Source organism: Pipra filicauda, unplaced genomic scaffold (genome assembly GCF_003945595.2).
Source record: "Pipra filicauda isolate LSUMZ 115617 unplaced genomic scaffold, ASM394559v2 scaffold16_size7369187_pilon, whole genome shotgun sequence".
Taxonomy (NCBI): Eukaryota; Metazoa; Chordata; class Aves; order Passeriformes; family Pipridae; genus Pipra; species Pipra filicauda.
Window position 1 is genome coordinate 3,681,985 of NW_024104207.1, and position 19,961 is coordinate 3,701,945.

Consider the following 19,961-nt stretch of genomic DNA (forward strand, 5'->3'; position numbering starts at 1 on the left):
GGTTTGCATTTGTGGCTAGAACAGTGTTGATAACATACCACTATTACTACTTCTGAGTAGTGCTTGCACAGTATCTCTGTGCAAGCTCTTGCTTTTTCAGGATGAGGAGAGTCATCTCAGTCCAAAGGATAAAGTTTAGCCAGCCTTCCTCACCTCCCTCATCTGAGCCATGTGGAATTTCCTGCCCCAGACAAACTTCATCCTTTGGACCTTGCCATGAGGCAGATGGACCCAGTAAAAGTGGTAAGCCACATTCCAGTCTTCCCCTGCCCACCCCCTACCTATGGATTAAAGCAGATAATCATGTGAGAGTACTGAGCTCTTTCTACTAACTCCATGTATGCGTGAAGACTGTTTTACCACTTATACAGAAATTTAGATCTTCAGTCTCTATCATTTTCAAGCAAATAAATTTCTGTAGTTTAGCTAATGAAAGGAGCTATTTGATAAAGCTTCTTAAAGGCTTAAATGTGATTAGTTTACTACAGCTTATTAAATTATTGTCAGTTGAGCTGCAATAAGTCTAGGGCTTGCTCTTAACCAAGAGTGAATGCAAAGCAACAAGGCTCAGCTTAGACCAAAAAGGTCTCAGATAGTAACAGTAGTAATTAGCATTTGTCACAAACTAAAAATGTACATTCACAGGGACCACAGCTCAGATGACTAAGTGTAATTGCTTAATAACAGTAAATCAACCAGACCTCTAAGCAGTCAGTCTTTTTGATTATCATGAGATCACAGGATAATACATTTGGGAAGGAAATTCGATAGGTCAGATCAGGTTGCCCAGGGTTGGGCTCAAAAGTAAAATCAATGATGCAAAGAGATACAAACTTTCATATTTTTTACTGTAATTTCCAGAGTTTTGCACAGTAACCTACTGCACAGCTGTGTAACACTCACAGATTTCTTCAGTAACAAAATGTAAAATAACAGGGTACAAAAACAAGCACTTTAATTGCTTTAATTCTGCTTACCATGTAAGTGAAAGCAGGGTTATATCCCTCGCTGGCTTTTACACCAGACTATTGCTTCCACCGTGATGTGGCAAAGGCTGAAGCCTGCCATCTGCTGCCAAAGAGCAGTGAGCTCCCCAGCGCTCCCAGAGAGTTCATCGGGGGCCAGCACAGGCACAGCAGTTCTGCCACTTGTGGCACACAGCAGGACCAGACCAAACAGCACATCTTCCCTCCCCATACCCTCTTCCTCATTATGAAACCTGGCTGTGTAGAGATAAAGGCAATGTTTATGAGCCTCTTCAGATTTGGTCTTACTAGTCATCCCAAACCAAACAACGGCTGACGATGTTCTGAGCGCTGCAAGGTCAATTCATAACTGGTCACGCAGCACCAGACAGGATTCATCACGCAGTGTACTTTTCCTCCCCCTGCTTTTTTGCTTTGTGGTAGTGGTTGTAATCATTATACAGATCCTTAAAGACCTCCCTTACGCCTGCTGGTAATGATGCATTTAAGAATTTAATGTCTCGTTCAATGCAAAGGTCAAGGATGTGATATATTCCTTCTGTGAGATGTGTCTTCACAGCTGGGTGCAAAGTCACCTATAAGAAGAACAAATTGCATTAAAATTGAAGACAAAAAAGGCAAGAAAACACCATTTCCACAGTCAGTATATACTAAATGCTGAAAACAATTTATTCAGTGCATCAGACCATCTGGAACAGCACCTTAGATAAAATCCAAGATTTTGACTTGTGCAGTATTGTCCTGATTCTTGCAAACATGTTTTGCAGAACAAGCACAGCCCTTGCAATAAAATCTACGAGAATACTACTATATACATTGCCAGAGGCAGAGACACATTCTGGAATCAAAATTAAAAAACCCTACAATACTCACCCTGATTACACATTTCAGTAGATCCTGTATGTCTCATACAGGCTGTATGCTTCTAAGTCTCAGTTTCAAATGAGCACTTCCTTTAGGCTGCCCTATCATTTACATTGAGTAGTCAAACAATTTTAACTTATCACTTAATAATTTGATACTTATCTAACAATTTTTATCTGAAGACTTCAATGTACAAGCCTTAATAAAAGAAGCTTTCAAAAAGCTCAGGAGATGTACATTTCCTTAATCTGTTTTAACACTGGGAATCAGGCATCTTGTCTGAAGTCATGCAGAAAGTTGAAGGAGTACAAAAAATGACTCAAGATTCCGTGCCCTGCTCCTGACATTACCCCTGCTCAACCCCACAACCAGCAGAACTGCCACTAAAACCAGGAACATCAGTGCTGACTCTGGAGTACTCTGGTGCTCCAGGCTAATTGAAATTTGTCCTGTGCTCACAAATCACTTCCTAAATACTTCACTGCCTGAGACAGTGCTGGCCTCTGGCATAATCACGTTATTTTTGCTGCAGAACCATGTCTTATCTTTGCTAAATCCCAAAATTAGCTTTATGCCTCCAGATGTAAGCCTCTTCACTCCAGGCCTAATGAAAATTACATAAAAAGCTGTCATTAAAATTCAGGGTTCTTTCTTCCTTAGGCAACTAATAAACTTTCTGCTAATGAAGTGCACTCCTAATCACTGTGACAGGCTCCTGCTCTCTTTCTGCCCTAAATGTGGAACAGCTAATATATTTTATTAGGCCCACTAACATAGCTAGGAAAACCATATAGCAGGCATTAAGGCATATAAGCCTTTCTTTGGATCTGTGACCCTGAAGAGTTTGCAATCTAAAAGGTTGTAATTTTTTTCGCCTCTCTATCAGTTGATCAATTGGTTGGTTTATAACAGATGTTATTTCTCCCTACACCATGCTTAAAGTAAGAGAACAGTTGAGCATCACAGCTCCCAGTGAATGCACTAGGCTGGGCTCTCCCCTCCCAGGGCAGAGAAACGACTGCAGTGAAAAAGGACATGAAAACCCACAGCTATTGACAATATGGACCAGATGGCCCCCTTGGGATACAGAGCTACCTCAGAGCTGCAGTTAATGGACCTGCATCCCTCAGATCACAAATTCATCTGGATCCATGCCTTATTTGGGCCATTCTCACTTTGCAGTTTCCTATAAACACCAATAACACCATGGGAAGCAGAGCTAAAGATTTAAACAGCTGCCACTACTGGCTGGCAGTTAATTATACTTGTAAGAGGTTTATGGTCTATATAGTTAGCACAACCAATTTGTCAAGCATTACAGAGCTCTTGATGTGAGACATTAAATGTGTGAAGAGGTATTTCACTATTGCTGAATTAAGCAACAGCTCATAGGCAACAAGCGAAAAGCACTGTCAACAGTATGAAAGAGATGCCACCCACTCCAGCAAGGAATCTTTCTAGATTAATACAAAATAATTCATGGTATAAAGAGGAAGCACTGAGGGAGCCGTTACACAACCACTTTAGGAGTAAGTGACTATTTAGGCCAGTAGCTTTCATCAGTTCTAGTCTGCAGACCCTTAAAAGGGTTCCAGTAAGTGTGAAGATGCCCATATAGAGACTTAAATCTACAAACATGTTTTCTCAGTTATCTTTGATGGACCCTCCAGGATCTTCAGATCACAGGCAGAAAGCCACAGATCCAGTCTCAGAAGACATGAATAGTCGAAGGAGTTTTTCTCTCCCTCTGCAGAGCAACATGAAAGATGTGTACATGCCCCACTTAAGACAGGCATGCTGAGGCTTCCCCTTCCTCTGATATTCATCAATTCTCACCAGTCTAACGAGCAAATAATATATATCATCAATAAATCATCGCCTACTTGTGATCTATCTGCTCTGTCAGACAGAAAACACTCCTTTGTCACAGCATCTGATGGCTCACTACACTAATTCCCCTTTACACGCCCAAAGGTTCCGCTGCATACATTACTGATCTGTGGTTTCACCTATCACCCATCACTTTCCATTTCCCAAAGAAAGTATTGCACAGAACTTTCCTAGAACTCTCATGAGACTTTGTACTCCTGTTAATACTGAGGCAAGTGTCCTTTCAACTTAAAAAGGTCATTTGACATACACTCAATGATGAACAGATTACATAGTTCAGAGATGGTTAAGGAGAGCAGTAGTAGTCTTAACAGCAATCTCCCCCTTTGCTAAACTACCATGTTCACTATGTAAACAGTAACCAACTTATCAGGAACACTACATAACATCGCTAAAAACTGACATCTCCAATTCTTTTGCTCCCAAACCTTGGAAAAAAGATAAGCAATAAAAAAGGCAAACAAGTTTAACTTCTGTAATAACCTTTATGGTTAGTTACACTGGTTACACCATAATCCTTCAGAAACATAGCACCAGTTGGAATATACTTTTTGCAAGAGGGCGTAAAAACAAAGACTAATATTCCTTTCTGTATTTCAGCCCATGCCCAGGCTGAAGCCACAAATAATCAATTTGCAGGTACTTGTGCCACAAGCAGCATTCAAACCCTGGTGAAATCTAAATCCATCAGGTTGAAGAAAATTACAAGCTGAACTTAGGTCTGAATGTGAGAAACTACTGACCTGGCTCTGGCATCCATAGTAGCAGTAGTAGTTGCTTTCAGTAAGAATTGCAGTGATAGCTTTGGTATAGAAGGAGAATTACTGAAAAGCTAACAATTCTTGGCTTGGTAACATTTTTTCCACTCACTTAATCATTTAGATCAGATTAAAAGATATTTTCCACGAGAATTTTCCACCATTACTTTACCAGATGGGCCCCTAACTGCTATCAATCCTGCACAAATAAGACTAACTGGGAAATGAATTTAACTACCAGATGTATAAAGAAGCCACGGTTAAATTCTGGAACAGGCGGCCCAGAGAGGTAGTGGATACCTCATCCCTGGAAACAAGGCCAAATCAGATGGGGCTCTGAGCAACCTGATCTAGTTGAAGATGTCCCTGCTCGTTGTAGGAGGTTTAAACTAGATGACCTTTAAAGGTCATCTTTCAGCCTTTCAACCCAAGCCATTCTATGATTCTATGAAGAAAGAGCAACATCCAAAGAAGTTCTGTAACTGGGCATTGCATTGTTTAACCTTAAAAAACCCCCACAGTCCACACCTTTAGAAAGTTTTCAGGAACTCGTGCTCAAAATAACAGTCTAGATCAAACCCATACCTCCATGAACCATAGCAACTTTTGTAACTTTGTAAATTTTACAAAATTTAACACAGTTGCCTTTGGAATAGGAACGCCAAAGCCAGCACAACACTATGGCACTTTCAAGATGGATGAGAACATACCTTCTGCAGTTCAGTCACATACTGAGCCACCATGAAAGCAGAAAACACAGTAAAGTCCTCCATTTCTGCGGCAATATGAGTATACATCCGTTCCACCAAGTGTGCACATTGCAGTATAACTTCAAACTCATCTGTGTTGCCTAAAACAGAAAGTGAGATGCAGCCTGGCATTTGAGGCTTAAAAACACTAGAAAAAAACCCTTGAAGAATCACCCACTCTTCCATGATTCTTGAACTACATGAGGCCAAGGACAGCTTGCCATTTTATCTTCTTTTCTTATGAAGCCACAGCTGCGAGGCCTCCCACAACACACAATACACATCTCTCAAAATGGCTATTTTGTAAGAGCACACTGATTTTAAGTCTATGTGCACTGCAAGGCAAAAATTATTTGTTATAGATGTTGAAGTGTTAAAAGCAGCAGTTATGGTCCCATCTATGATTCAATCCCAACTAGCACTGTGGAGGAGAGAAAAGGAGACAGGAAAATTTTATTTTCTACCTACAGAAAATCAGAAGACATCTCTTAGAAAGAGCATATTAAGAAAGCTTTCTGATGAGATCTATTATGTGGCATATAGCAGCAGAAGCCACACCACTGGAGATATTTAAAGTGAGACTGGTGAGATCAGCTGAGAATTTACTCAGTAGGCAGTGAATGAAGAGAGCCAACACAAATAAGGGAGAAGGGAAATCCAGAAATTACTTTCATGTTATCTCTTACAAAAACAGAAAAATCCTGCAAAGGTAAACAGCACGTTTTTCAATTTGACAATGCTGCATATCTGTAAATTTCCTGTGATCCTTGCCTTATGCAAACATATCGCAGAAGCAAGCAAATTCTCAAAGTTTGGCACCAGTTTAACATACCTTTTCCTTTATCACTGAGCCTTTGCTACTATATTCCTCCATGACAAATACATACACTTACATTTGCCCACAACTGTGGGCAATATATCAGCTGGGATAAATCTGAACATGGCATAGGCTGCGGGACACCAGTGGAAAGCCAGGATACAATCAGTTTCAGGCCATGAAGTCAACTTGTCTCAACAACTCACCACTATTAATGGCAGGGTATTTGTGTCCTGACCAGTATAAAGCACAGAATGATTACCTAAATCACTGTGAACATCTATGACTTGGCTACTTTAATAACTTTCAGTAATAAGTCTTTTTTTTTTTCCTTCCTTTTGGGATATTTAACTACATTAATTCCAAATCCTTAACCATACAGATATATCATCTAACCCCAACTGATGCTTCAGATATGTATAATGTTCTGGCTTTATACTTAGCACAGAATGGTGACAATTCAGGTCTGTAGTAAACATAGTTGCAGTCTTAAGAAACTCCACTTAGTAGGATCGATTTGGGATTATAACTCACAAATAATAGCATGCATCACCACAGTTCACAGCCACCATGCTTTCAGGCACAGGGGTTGATCGGAAGAGCAGAAACTGGGCACAGCAGCCTTACTGGTTCCTGTCTACTTGCCAGCCAGTCAGTGAAGAATAACTTATTTACCAAAAGCAGTACTGCTGGCATGCAGTTCCGTAGGAGCCCCCGTTTTCTTCATAAGCCCATGACACCACAAAGCTCATCTTCAATTTAAAAAAAAAAAGGATGGACAGGGCTAATAGTTTCAATGCCACAGCTAGGCTTTGAGGACTTTGATTCTGATGTGCCCTGTTTGGCATCTCCCAGTCCAGAACACATAAAATTACAGTGTATATATGTATCATAAAGGTGGAAAAAATACAGTACCTCTGTCTCCTTTCTGACGTCCTTCATGCATGACAGAAACAACCAGACGATGGAAACTGTTCAGAAAAGACGGTGCTGCTTTCAACAGCACCTGCAAAAGACATGTAATAAAACCATCAGATTACATATTAAAGGGAGTGAGAGAGTAGAGGTAGACACTATCTTTTCATTCTGCATCCATAGTGTTTATCACATGAGAATCCAGGAGTAGGACCGCATTCCTAGCCATAATCAAATATAAATAGCAACATCATATTAGAGTTACTCCAAGGCAGCATTTGATTTAACAGCCTAATGTCTAGGGCATTTGTCCTTGCTGGCAGAGAACCTGCATAGCCAGACAGATTGACAGAACATGGGTTCCAGTAACACTACAGATCACTGTGTGAAAACAGCCTGGATAGGCAGCTTTCTACCACGGGGTTTTTGTAAGGGCATTTTAGCAATGCATACTGCCTTGCTTTTAGAATGTGCCATTTCCCCATCTTTAACTTTCCCCACTCTCAGTCCTAATACAAATGCATGAGGACCCTTTCCTTTTTTTTTCATCTCTGCCTACATATTCCATGTAGGAGTATCTCCATCCCCGTGCAACTCCTGACACATCTTCCCTTTCCCATGCCAGAAGGCTGACAAGAATACCAGGATGGTACAATGTTTGAAGGTCATCACCTTCAACAGTGTCTAAGCCCTGTTTTCAGAGCACTGCAGAATCTTGACCTCCAGTGAGAATGAGGTCCCAGAGCCTGAGCCATTTGTGCTTCTAGAAACCAATCATAGAAAAAGGAAGTTTTATTCTAATACCTTGTTAGATGCTGATGAGAAATGCGCTGCCAAAGAACAACACAGGCATAAGCAAAGCAGAAGAGTGACTGAAATTATGTGATTTTGAGATTCCCAGCCTTTTAAATAAGAAGCGGTACAATGTACTTTTATACTATCAGGACAAAATATTTCAAAACAACTATTAAAAAAATTCTTATTACTCTTATGTTTGTTCTTTATACCTGTAGTGGGTTGGCTTTTGGATTTTTTAGGCCTTCCTTAGCAACGGGAGTCAGAAATCTAAGGAAGTATTCCATATCATCCTTAAGCATAACACAACATAGAAACAAGGTGGAGATAAGAGAGCTCGCGCTTTTCTCTCTTCTGGTGGCTGAAGATGACAGGTCTCTCTGCAGACGGTCTTTGCTTGTATGGGCCAAGGCCTGCCTGCTCAGACCTGCCGTTATCTCTGGTCCCTCCGGGAGGCGTGGGGGAGTTGGTTGGTGCTTCACACGGTTCTGCTGTCTCGTTCAGGGAAGTATTTAATTCGTTTTTTTTTTATTTATTCACTAGCTCTCTATTAACGGTGTATATTTGGAGGATATTTGTTTTGGTTTTTTTTTATCCCTGTTTTCCCCCTTCCTTTTCCCTTTTTTCCCCTCGGGAGCTCCCTATTGTGTGTACAATATATTCAAATTGTATATATAATTGTAAATATATATTTTTGATATTATCCTGTTTCGTTAGGGCTTGTTTCAGTTTTTCTGTGGTTCGGTTTTTTTTCCTCACTTGAAAGAGTAGGAGGTGGGAGGGGACAGGTTGGACTTGGCAAGAAAGCCAGGCCAAACTGATACCATACCTTTTTCCTCTCCTCCCATCCCCTCATAGACATACCTTTGGATGACACTGCACAATAGAGAAGAGCACTTCATGGACTCCCAGGAAGACACCACGATAGTCTTCTATCTTCAGATGATCCAGAGGGATTGTTAAGAGAATGCTGAATGCCAATGACACATGATGTGGATTCACAAGAACCCCTTCTCCTTGCCTTAGCAGAGCTGCTACAGTCTCTAGAATAGGTACAACTATGATGGAAATCAGTGATGGGTCCTGACAGGCCTCTTTGGTTTGCATCTACAAGAAGAAACAGATAAGGAGGAGAACATTAGCCACCTATCATCAGTGTTCGAACCCCAGAGAATCCTAATGCTCTGACTGGAGCCAAAGGAACCAGACTGGTGCAAGCTGGACTGGCAGGCAGGCTCCTGCACCTGAGCCATTTTCGTCCAACTGCACCCTGGGCAAGGATGCCTGTGATGCACTTCAAACCAACACTGCAGTGTAACTGGAATTGCAACTATTCTCCAGTCCCTTGACAACTAGCACCTCTTTGCACCTCCTTAAACAAATGCACTGACGCAGTTCAGTCCTTTACAAGCATGCAGACCTATCAAAAAAGGGCAGACACTGCATGCTCATGATTCCCATGCATTGCAGAGCCAACCTCTGATAAATTCTGGTCTAGAAACATCATCACCACAAGAGGAGAAAAACCTGCATCCCTAGGTTTATATGCTGTACAAATGAAAGACAGGAAACTTGGGTTTGATTACTTTCCATCAAGTTTCCCTTTCATAATTTAGGGAATTTTTTTTTGTATAAGCACTTCTTTATTTTGTTTTGCTGCTGTTGGCTTCTGCTGCAACACGTGGCTGACAGTTACCTTCTCCTTTGGACAGGAAGAAGTTCAAGACACTCAGACTGTCTACTCTGCAGTCTAACAAGTTTCTCCCAAGCTCCATATTACATGGTGCAATTCCATAAAATTACTGTGTATAAGAAGTTAATGACCTACACACTGCACTTATAGGAGGAGATTTACTTGAGGGAGGCGGAGGCATGGATTTGTTCAGTATCCACAATGTTTCTGTTCTTGTGTGCCTCTGTGCACGATAGATGTAACCGCTACAGACTCTAACAAAGGAATAGGTAATTAAGTTACAATGAAGAGATACTTACCGCTAAAGCTGTGATTATCTGTGGGCTGGTAAACCAGAAAGCTTTCACTTTGTCTCCACTTAATGGGCAGTTAAGCAACAATTTAGTTAGGGTAACAGCTGACAATACTTCCTGCAGAAAGCAGAGGATCAGTCACTGGTACTAGGTGCACTGGCTCCTTTCAAGCACAGAAGAGCCCTTTCAAGGCCAGTGGCACTTTTGAGCATTACCAGAGCCTTGACACACATGAAAGTCCTCCCACCAGTACATCTCTTTGGAAATTGTGAAGTAAGCAGCAGTTCAACAAAATTCAATATGCTGAGCAGCACTGGCCCAAATGTTCTTCATGGCACATTTATTTCAGAATTAACTTGCTGTATAAAAAGGCTTGCATGATTTTTAAGAAATGAAAGCCTTCTCATACAACTGCCACTAGATAACAGAGGGAGGCAGAGGGAATACAGGGATACCAGTCTACTATACATTAAGAACATTGCATTTGGTAGCAGGGCTTTTTTTACTTGCTAGTTGTTTATACAGACAGATAAAAGAAGCATATTGCAAGCTATACTCAGGTGGCAGGAATTATATGCACAGTACAGAAATTCCAGATACACTTTGAAAAAGATATATCAAGAACTGAAGCAGCATATTTGTGTCTCTTTCTGACAAATAAGACAGAGCCAGACAACCCCCCAAGTATAATCCAGGTTTCATTCTCAAGTCACTGAGCTTTCTACAGAGCATACAGCTGGTGTTTTTGCCAAAAGTGTTTCACAAGTCACCACTGCTGCTTAAGCTGCTCTGAAGAAAGGCACAGAGCTTACAAAGCTACTGAGTGGTATCTGATTATTACTGAGTAGTCTTTAGAGACAACTAACAAAAGCATAGGGGTAGTTTTGGTTTTACTTAAAAATGCCAGCATTTCTAAAAGTGCCTTTAATCTTGTTAAGAAGATCCATTGACTGCTAGTATCTGTTGTGCAAGAGCTTGGAGCAGAAAGCAGAAAAGAGCTTTCAGCATGGCCTGTAACATCACAGCTGTGTGATTTCTGTTGACAGTACATGGAATTAAGACTGCAGAGTCCTTAAACTGGACAGAAAATTTTTCAAGTAGCTTTCCATGATCTTTCCACCTCCCTCAATTTATATCCATAACGTATTTCAGCAGTCACCAAGCTCTTATCCATACAAATTAATATGTCCTGATCACTGAACATAAAGCAGGAAGAGGAAAAAATATTTATCAAATGTCATTCAGCCAACAGGTTTTTTTCAAGTTACAGCACACTGAAGAAGGAAGTTGACAATACAGTAAGCTCGTGCCTTACTTTAGCCTTTTGTTGCCAAACATTCCTCAATTCCAGTCCCTGTAGCACCAGCCTCATTATGGCATAAAACTCCTCAACAGAGCAGTTTCCCAGCAGCTGGACAAGCACCTCTGTCAACTGCATCTCCATGCTTTGGATCACCTGGGTTGTGATTGCAGGATCTGCATATTCAAGAGACAAAAGAAATCAATTCCCAACACATAGACTTCCACAGGTAAGAATAGGGCAAATTGAAAATAAAACAGCTCTGTGGGTACCTTTTTAACACTCAGATTCACAGAGGGCTCCCCGCTTTACCTCTTTTTTAGTGCAATGATTTGCTGACCTCAAGTATTTCCTACCCTCGGGTTCACAGAGCAGCCATCATTCCAATAAAAAAGCCTTCAGTAGTACAGAAATACCACACTAACGCAGGTGCACAAGCCAAGGGAGCAGGCTAAACAAGCTGCAGGGCTTTACTAGATGGTGGCCAGAAATCCATCACAAATCACAAAAACATTAAGCTGACAAAGTTAGGTCTCTGCTGAGCCTAACTCACACTCCCCACTTACTCAATTACTACTACATAGACAGTCTTAGACTAGCTCATAATTCAGCTGATTTTGACGGCTTGTTCTTTAGTTCTGCAAGTATCCACAGGATCTGTGGCAATGCCAAAAATCTTCTTCAACAGGAATTAATATTTCATTTTATTGAATACTCTACTTATTCAATGGAAATTATTACAGCTTTTTGCAGTGATTCATTATGTCTCCAAGCTAAAGAACTTTACCAATCTTACACTAATAATATGAGGCACAGAATGAGACAGAGAAAAATCAGCAGAAAAATTACAAGAGTCAACACATCCTCATCTCCACTCCATGGAAAGCCATGCTCTGTTCTTAACTACTTAATGCCAATATAAACACTGAGATCACAACTGCAGTTCACTTCAACAGTAGCCTCCCCAGTAGGGTGCACTCCCTTAGGGTGTCTATGAGACAATTCACTGGGATGTGGGAATTATAAATAGAGTATCTTTAATAAAGCATCAAAAATAGTGTTTATTTCATCTTTGTCTCATGTTTTTTATACTCTTTCTATGTGTATGTTTTGCAATGTACATAGTATACCACTAGAGCAGTATGTGTATATAATTTATAAGTAAATATATATTGAGGCTGCATGCTCAATCTTTAATTTTAATGATAGGTATGCACAATCAAAAATGTCTGGAGACCACTGCACTACAGCATGTCAGTAACAAGTCGGATAAATTCCAACAGCTTGAAGAAGTCAAAGAGAACAGTTACACCTGTGCTGTGTTCAGCTCTCTTTCTGAAAGAGGCACTATAAAGGAGTCATTAGCTCCCACAGCTGGCAGAAGAGGTTTTTCATGTAATTTCTAGCCCTGGCTCTTTATTTAATGAGGATAAAGGGACAGACCTGCCAATTTCCCACAGACTTTATCAGAATTATGGGCATTCAACATCCATAACAGTTAGGTAACTTCCACTATTCTATAACCTCACCTACCGAAGTAGATGAGTATTTTACTGTAAGATCCTCCAAGATTCCCAGATAGGACATTTCTGATCTGACCTGGGGCACATCAGCTGCTTCAGTAGTGTCTACTACATCGACTACACAAGCAGGACACTGCATCTTCAGCCCTACATCCAGAAGTGTTATCATGTTCCAGTTACTGTCAAAATGCTCTACATGGATAAGTAATTCAGGACCTGAACTTTATTAAGATGCTTACATCTTTCAGAAGATCATGATCAAATTAGATGGTGGCTGTGGTCCATGTACCACAACATTGTCTCCTTGTAAAGCTTCCTGTTATGCATTTATAAAAGGACAGCCTGCTGCTTTAGCACAACTAAACAAATACAGACTTTTCAAAAAGCTGTATGCTTTGCTAAATGGCTTTTAACTTGCCTCTGCACTGCAAAACTAGCAAAGGAACTGGAGAAAGAGAGTTTTCATACCAGAGAGAAGCTTTTTTATGGCAAAACCAACCATGACCGCAGTTTCTTTTCCAGGATACAGCTCTGGCACTGAGCAGAAGACCGTTAGGAACTGCAATGCAGGCTGAAGGAACTGCAGATTATGTCCTGCACAGGGCAGCTCTCTCAGTATCTGAGAGTAAAACTCTTGGTACAGTTTAATACGAGGTTGCTCCAAAAACCCACTGGGCTCCTTCTGCCAGCCCCTCCTGACAGGATGGCTCAGATCTGCTTTGAGGAGAGTAGTGACAGATGGTATGAATGCTACAGGCAAAAGCTGGTTTGGGGTGTTACTCTGAAGACCATGTTCAACAGTTCTGACCATCTGCAGAACTACGGGCTCCAACAGAGCAGACAGCACATCTGCAGAATGTAGCTTCTTTTCTGGTAGCTGCTGAAGGTAGAGCGTGACAACGTGACACAGTGTGGTGAATGTCGTGAGCAGTAACTGCTCAGCTGCAGGATTCCAGTTTTTCCGGTCTTTGCTTTTGGCTGCACCGGTGTCTGGCTTGCAGCTTACCAGGAAAGATATGAACTTTTCCAAGTTGAGCCTCACACTTTGTCGTCTTTCAATTACCATCTGAAGAAAGTCTTCCAGAAAAGCTTGGAATTCCTGGAGATACTGTGCCCAAAGAGGAACAGTCAAAACATCAGAGAAGAATTTGCTCGCTGTAAACTGGGAGGTCATGACAGCCTCAAGAACATCACTGGCATGTAACACCTTAAAAACAGAGTTGGCATTCCTGCCAGCTTGCAGGCACCTCAGGAGGTGGAGGCAAGTACTTAAAAACTTCAGCAATAACAATTTGCTGCAAGAGACACTAGCCCTGGTATTGGCTAGCAGGGACAGCAGCACCAGAAAACACCGAGTACAGTCAGAGGGAAGAAAACTGTCTAGTTTCAGAAGAGAAAAAATGTCTAGCAAACCCAGGCAGCTTTCTAACTGACTTTCTTTCAGGGTGACCGGGCAGCCACTTTTTGCTAACAGTACTATACATTGGGCAACTTTCTCCAAAGTTTTCCAAGACAAGCTGAGCTCATCCTTCAGCAGTTTGGTTTCTGATGGTACTTCCAACAGGTCGAGAGTTTTGCAAGGAGACAGGATTTCTTCATGCCAAGGGATATTACTTGCAAACAGCTGCTGAAGTGGCAGATCTACCGGATCCCTGGTAGCAGTGGGCAGCACCGTAGAAAACTTAATAATAAGTCTGGTCAGAAAAGCACAGTGTAGGATCTTCATTTCTGGAAGAAAGGAGCTGTGCATCAAGCCAAGAGATATCTTTTCAGTGCTGATGGAAGGCTCCTGGTCCATGGCAGCCTCCTGAGCTTTGGCCAGCATTAATGTCTCTAGAAGCACATTTGCAACATACTCTACATCTTCTAAGGAAATATACGGCAACAGGATAGTCAGGTTGGACACAACAAGGTGCCAGTGTGCTGTGGGGTAAGTAAGATCACCTATCACACTGATATCTCCATCCCACGGTTCAGATTCTCCTCTGCTCATGGTGGATCTCCCAGACTCCAGGATGAAAGCTGCAGCATGCTGCAAGGCCTGTAGGTCAGCTTTGGCCTGCATTAAGATCATCTTCATTTTCTGAAGTGTGAGAAGTTCTAAGCAATATTTACTAGGGGAGGCAAAACTATTTGCAATTTCCATAACTCTCTCCCAAGACTGTTCCCTCAAACCAGGGAGGAAAGCTGAAATGCTAAAATGCCCCTGCCTTGCAGCAGGTTCAGTAACAGCACCAGCAATTCCGGCTGTTGGAGACACATATTTACTGCAGCTAACACCAAACAGAGTGTCTACCTCAACCCAAGTGTAAACAAGGAGGAGAGTAGTGTCACTGGCCTTTCTTAGCCAAAGGTCTGACTTCTCTTCCTCTCTTCTAGGAGCCTGCAGCAGCTCCATCAGTGGCTGAATTATTCCCTTCTGTATCTTTGCCAGCAGATTCTGAGTGCGAAGCACCACAGGGAAAGGAGTGACATCATCTAGGCTCCTCATGTTGAACAGAAAAGCATGCAGCACCGAGCACACTGCCATCAGCTTCAAGGCCGTGTCAGCTGACCCTTCAACTGCAGGAATGATAAGGGTCTGGCATTTCTCCACAAAGAGACACAAAATGTCCAGAATCTGGTTGGGTGGAAGTTCAAGGAGGCACTCACGAAGCTTTACTGTCAGGCCAGCAGAGAAGATGGGTGGCCTCAGTTCATCAACAGCTGGGCGGCAAATGACTGTCAGCACCTCCTCAAAGAGCCGTGGGAACTGTCGCAGCTTGGAGTAAGTCTGAAACACGGTGCTGATGAGAGTCTCCTGGGGCTTCTTCGTACGTGGCTCAGAGGCCTCGGCATCAATCCAAGCTGACGACACTAAGTCATCCAGGTCTGGGTCTACTATAAGGTGGTTTAATGATATCAAGAGTTTGAGACACCTGAACCAAGCGGGGATGGAAGCTCGGGAGTGTGTCAGCAACATCTGCGCCAGCTTGCGATAAAAGCCAAACTGCACCTCCTTGTGCCGGATACAGTCACTGGCGACATTATAGATATCACTGCTGAGCACCAAGCTCAGAAGCTGCTCCAAAGCAAGCAGCTCTGTGCTCCAGTCCACAGGTGAGAGCTTATCTTCCCTCCCTCCCTGCTGTAGGTCAGAGAGCCTGAGACAGCCAAAAAGCCTGCTGAACATGTGGAAACACACAAGGTGGTTTTCTGCCTTACAGTACGAGTCCAGAAAGAGCTTATATAGCAGGGACACAGAACCAGCCACAACCGCTCCATGGAGAGCAAGTTCACAAAAGTCACTGCTCAGATTGGTCTGCACTGTGTTGACTGGTAGCAAAAGACTTTTAAAAGCTCCTTTCTTCTTCTCCTGGACTTCCTGTTCTGGCAGCAGCTCCTCTTTGTAGGATGAGAAAAGCTCAGTCTGGAACAACCCAGCCCGCAGCAAAGTTTCTATTTGGTTTCGGACTTCCCTGCTCAGGTGCTGACGCACATGGTTATCATCTGCTTGTGTCCAAGCCCTCACAGTCAGCAAGTGCCTCAGGAGCAGACATGGCTGGAGCAAGTGACCTGTCACTTGCCCAAACACACGATTTGGGTTGGTTTGCTGCCTCTGTATCAGGAGGTACTGAGCAAAGGTAAGCTGGAGGACGCTGAACAACTGACAGCCCACAGCATTGTCAGAAGACAGCTGCTGACATGCCAGCTTGCACAGCTTGCTGAGGAGATCAACCAAAAGCTCACACTTTGCTGTGTAAATGATGCACAGTGAAGGAGTAGAAAGTATGCCACTGGAGCAGTTCAGCACTGTGCCAATGTTCTGCTGTGTTTTTTGAGAACAAGCCTCCGATAACCTGTCGTTTATGACCTGAAGTTGGGAAAAAAGAGACAAAAACAAAACCAAAAAACCAGTCAATTTTGCATACAAAGATCATAATGAACCAACAACACCTTCCATGAGCTCTGGCTGCAACAAAGAAGCACCAGGGACTTGCCACAAGCTGCTCCTGTGCCTCTCACATCACAAGTTCCAAACCACAAGCTCTGCTGTCCCTGCATTTGTTTGCAGCACCAGACGAGGGAGGAAGCCCTCACTTGGTATGTCTGCTACTGGCAACAGCATAAGACTATCCATACTTGTTCTTATAGTTGATCCTGCAGAAATGGAGTAAGGATAAATTTCTGGCCTTCTTGAATGGTGCCAAAAATTATGCTCCAAACAAACAACAACAAACCCACACACAATACAGGTCCCCCCTCTGATCCAGGTAGCTTATTCAGGAAGAATGCCCATGACTAAATATCATCTTTATATTTTAAAAAGAGAATTTCCTGTCCTGATATCTGGGATACAAAGGACTGTTCTCTTTTCCCTTTGAGGGATACAGAGTTCTAAAGAAATAATGTTTACTTAAACTTGCATTTCTCTTCCTTTTTTCAAACTTTGTGGGGATTTCCCTATTGTTTTCTCCTTTGATCCCCTTTTTATGTGCTCCCTTTTCTCACCTCCAGATAATCTTGCCTGTGAACCAATTCAGTAGCAATTTACAAATCTGTGTCTATTTCAGTTAAAAAACTCACCTGCCTCCTTAGACCTTATTGTGGATGGTTCATCTCCTCAGCTGAAAACCCACTGGACTAGAACAGATTAATAAATTCTTTCCACTGGACCCTCTAACACCTCTGTCCTTGGTCTTTAGGGAACCCTGTCCTGTACCTCTGATCTAATCTTCAACCAGAAACCAGGTTTTCATACCCAGACCATGTTTAAATTTGGCACACTTTCTGCATAACATCTCCAAAGCACAGATTCATCCAACCATTTCTCTGTACTTCACAATTCAATTTCTGCAGGTAAAGACAATCTTCTCTTGCTTCATTTCAACCTGATCACAACTAAAAGGGTCCTTTTCCAGTTATTTTCACTGCTTTTGCAGCCATTCACTATTTCTGCTATTTCTTTAACCAAAAAGCCAAAAAAGAAGTGTTTGGTTCAGTTCTAAACTGTAACTGAAGTCACCCCCATTCACTTTCAGCTGAGGCTAAAATAATTATATGATTAAGATGCATAATGATTCAGTGCCACCACCATTCAGAGTCATCATAAGAAGCTGCAGGGTCTGCTGAACAACACATCACAGTGCACAAATACTCAAGCCAAACACATGATGAGCCCTACAGTGAGAGAAAATCTGTCTCTCCCTAAACTCCCAAGGAAAATGGTATTACAAGCAGTAAGTAATACAGGAGAGCAACATACGAAACTGAGCCTTTATTTATCTATTTAAATACTTAAAGCAGTTCACTCTGCTAGTCTGAAGAAGTTAAGACAGAGAGGAAGATTATTATTAGGACGCTCTACCATTTTTTGCCTTAGTGCTGCACTAATATAAAACGGTATTGCAGGACAGAAATAGAGGAACTTTTAGTAGAGGTCCTGCAAGCCATCAGATTAACTATTATATATTTCAAGTAACACCTGAAACTGTGAGGAAGAGTCATGTACTGTAGAAGATACACACTGCTACCCAGTATATTACCAAATATCCACAGTTTTAGTTACCTGTGCAATTGAAAAACTGAGACCAATTGTTTTCCCACTCTTTAGGAGATCCTGTAGTCTTCTACTATGGATAACATTGTCTAGGTATGTCCAGAGTTTCTCAACAACTTCATCGTCCAGTTCCAGTTTTTTGTTGTAATTTGAAACCAATGTATGGCTTACCCAATCGAGTAATACCTGTTAACAGAAGGGAAGTAACCTTTAATAACCCCCATACAAAACCAAAAGTAGTACCTTTTCACAGCTACAGTGTTTGTGTCTTTGAGAACTGTGCTACTTCCAAGCAGTACAGGCTCTGAACGAGCAGAGAAGTCTACCCCTGTAGCTTTCAATTCCTGAGAGCTTTCATTCTAAACCTAATGTTGATCCTGTGCTCCCCTGCACCACTCCAAAACAACTTTCAGGAGTCAACATCCTACGGTCCTTTCATCAGGGCATAATTCTGACAAGTGATACCAGTTAGCAAGCAAGTCTTTTCAATCAAAGCTTAGAGAATCAGACGGTTTTCACTTCCTGACAATTGCTATTCTGTTCACATCCTCCTCTTCATATGTCTGAATTCACCATCTAGAAATTCAGGCCCAGGAATTTAGATGTGTGCAAACTGGAAAAGGTTGAAACCTACTAATTTAAATTACTGACTTAAAAACAAAAGGATAGTATGTGGCTAGGTTTAACACTCTATGTAACTGAAATAACAAGAACCCAAAACGCAGGTCTCAGACAGTGCAAACCCTAGACCCCACAATACTACCAGGGCTGGAGGAGCAGGACAAGATATCCTTCACTTGAGGAAACACAGCACAGACCTTCAGTAAACAGAGTCAAAACAAAGGCTTAAGGGGACAGGGTGGGTTCCATGAAGAGAACACCAAATTACCTTACAAGGTGAACCCCAAGAATCCACTGCGTGCTCTTTGCTCACGCACATGTTCAGAGCACCAGAGACCACACATCTAACTACAGTCAGTTCTCCCACTCTGAACTTCTTGTTCTTAACTATGATCAGAAGCATCTGACTTTGGAGTGTCCTGTACTGGATGTAATAACCAGTGGCAATGACAGTTCTGAAGACATCGATTTCTCATCTTTCCGGGAGACAGAACACACAGACCACCCTCTCTATGCGAAAGCCTCTTTCATCCTGCACTAATGCAGGTCTTTTTGCTGAGGCTACTTGAAAGATGATGTTATAAAACACATTTCATATAACCACAGAGAAATCAAGAGCTGCCACAATCACAAATCAGAGCTATATTTGCACTACTGTCTATGGTCAAAAGCTAGATCTGGGTTTTATGAATTGATTCGCTATCGGGGTTTTCTTCTTTCACTGTCTACCATTAAAAAGTACTCACTTGCTCCTTATTAGGCAGGAAGCACTGGTGAGAAATCCACGCGAAACGAGCCAGCTTGAGTTTGTCTTCCCAAGAAGTCTTGGAGCTTTTCAGCTTCAAGTAAATCCCGGAATAGATCGCGGCCATGGCGGGGGCACGTGGGACAGGCAGACAGACAGACACACCACTGGAAGAAACGCGGACCCAGGAGAGGCGGTAAGGCGGGCAGAGGCGGCCCCGCACCCCGGCACCCACCCACGCACCCACACACGTGGCGCCGCTCGGGGCCCAGCCGCCGCCACAACCACCAGCCCGCCGCCCGCCCCGGCTCCCCAGCGCCCGCTTCACCGGCACCAGCCCCCCCGTGGCACTCGCCTTTCCCTCCCCTCGCAGGGCCCTCGCTGGCCGCTCCGCGCCCTCCCGGTCCGGCCAATCCGTCCCGCCGCCTCCCGGTCCCGCCAAGCCGCGCCAGCCGAGCGCCGAGCGCGGGAGG

At 42.6% G+C, this 19,961-nt stretch overlaps 1 protein-coding gene across 1 annotated transcript; it reads right to left on the reverse strand.

Annotated features, from left to right (window-relative positions):
- Nucleotides 1–655: 655 nt before the first annotated feature.
- On the reverse strand, nucleotides 656–19,928 carry URB2 (URB2 ribosome biogenesis homolog). The gene is made up of 10 exons (XM_027721386.2): nucleotides 19,844–19,928; nucleotides 19,490–19,655; nucleotides 18,132–18,308; nucleotides 13,052–16,436; nucleotides 11,076–11,236; nucleotides 9,767–9,877; nucleotides 8,639–8,881; nucleotides 6,980–7,070; nucleotides 5,209–5,348; nucleotides 656–1,561 (listed from the first exon to the last, which is right to left on the reverse strand). The coding sequence occupies exons 2-10, from the start codon at nucleotides 19,613–19,615 to the stop codon at nucleotides 1,364–1,366; spliced, it is 4,632 nt and encodes a 1,543-aa protein (XP_027577187.2). The 5' UTR covers nucleotides 19,616–19,655; nucleotides 19,844–19,928; the 3' UTR covers nucleotides 656–1,363.
- Nucleotides 19,929–19,961: the final 33 nt, after the last annotated feature.

Excerpts from the sequence above, each read along its gene's own strand:
- URB2 (XM_027721386.2), bottom strand. The coding sequence starts at position 19,615 with ATGGCCGCGATCTATTCCGGGATTTACTTGAAGCTGAAAAGCTCCAAG. Across the intron at positions 18,309-19,489 it reads TCCTGCCTAATAAGGAGCAA|GTATTACTCGATTGGGTAAG; the intron begins GTGAGTACTTTT and ends TTCTGTTAACAG. Across the intron at positions 7,071-8,638 it reads TTGTGCAGTGTCATCCAAAG|GTGCTGTTGAAAGCAGCACC; the intron begins GTATGTCTATGA and ends TGTCTTTTGCAG.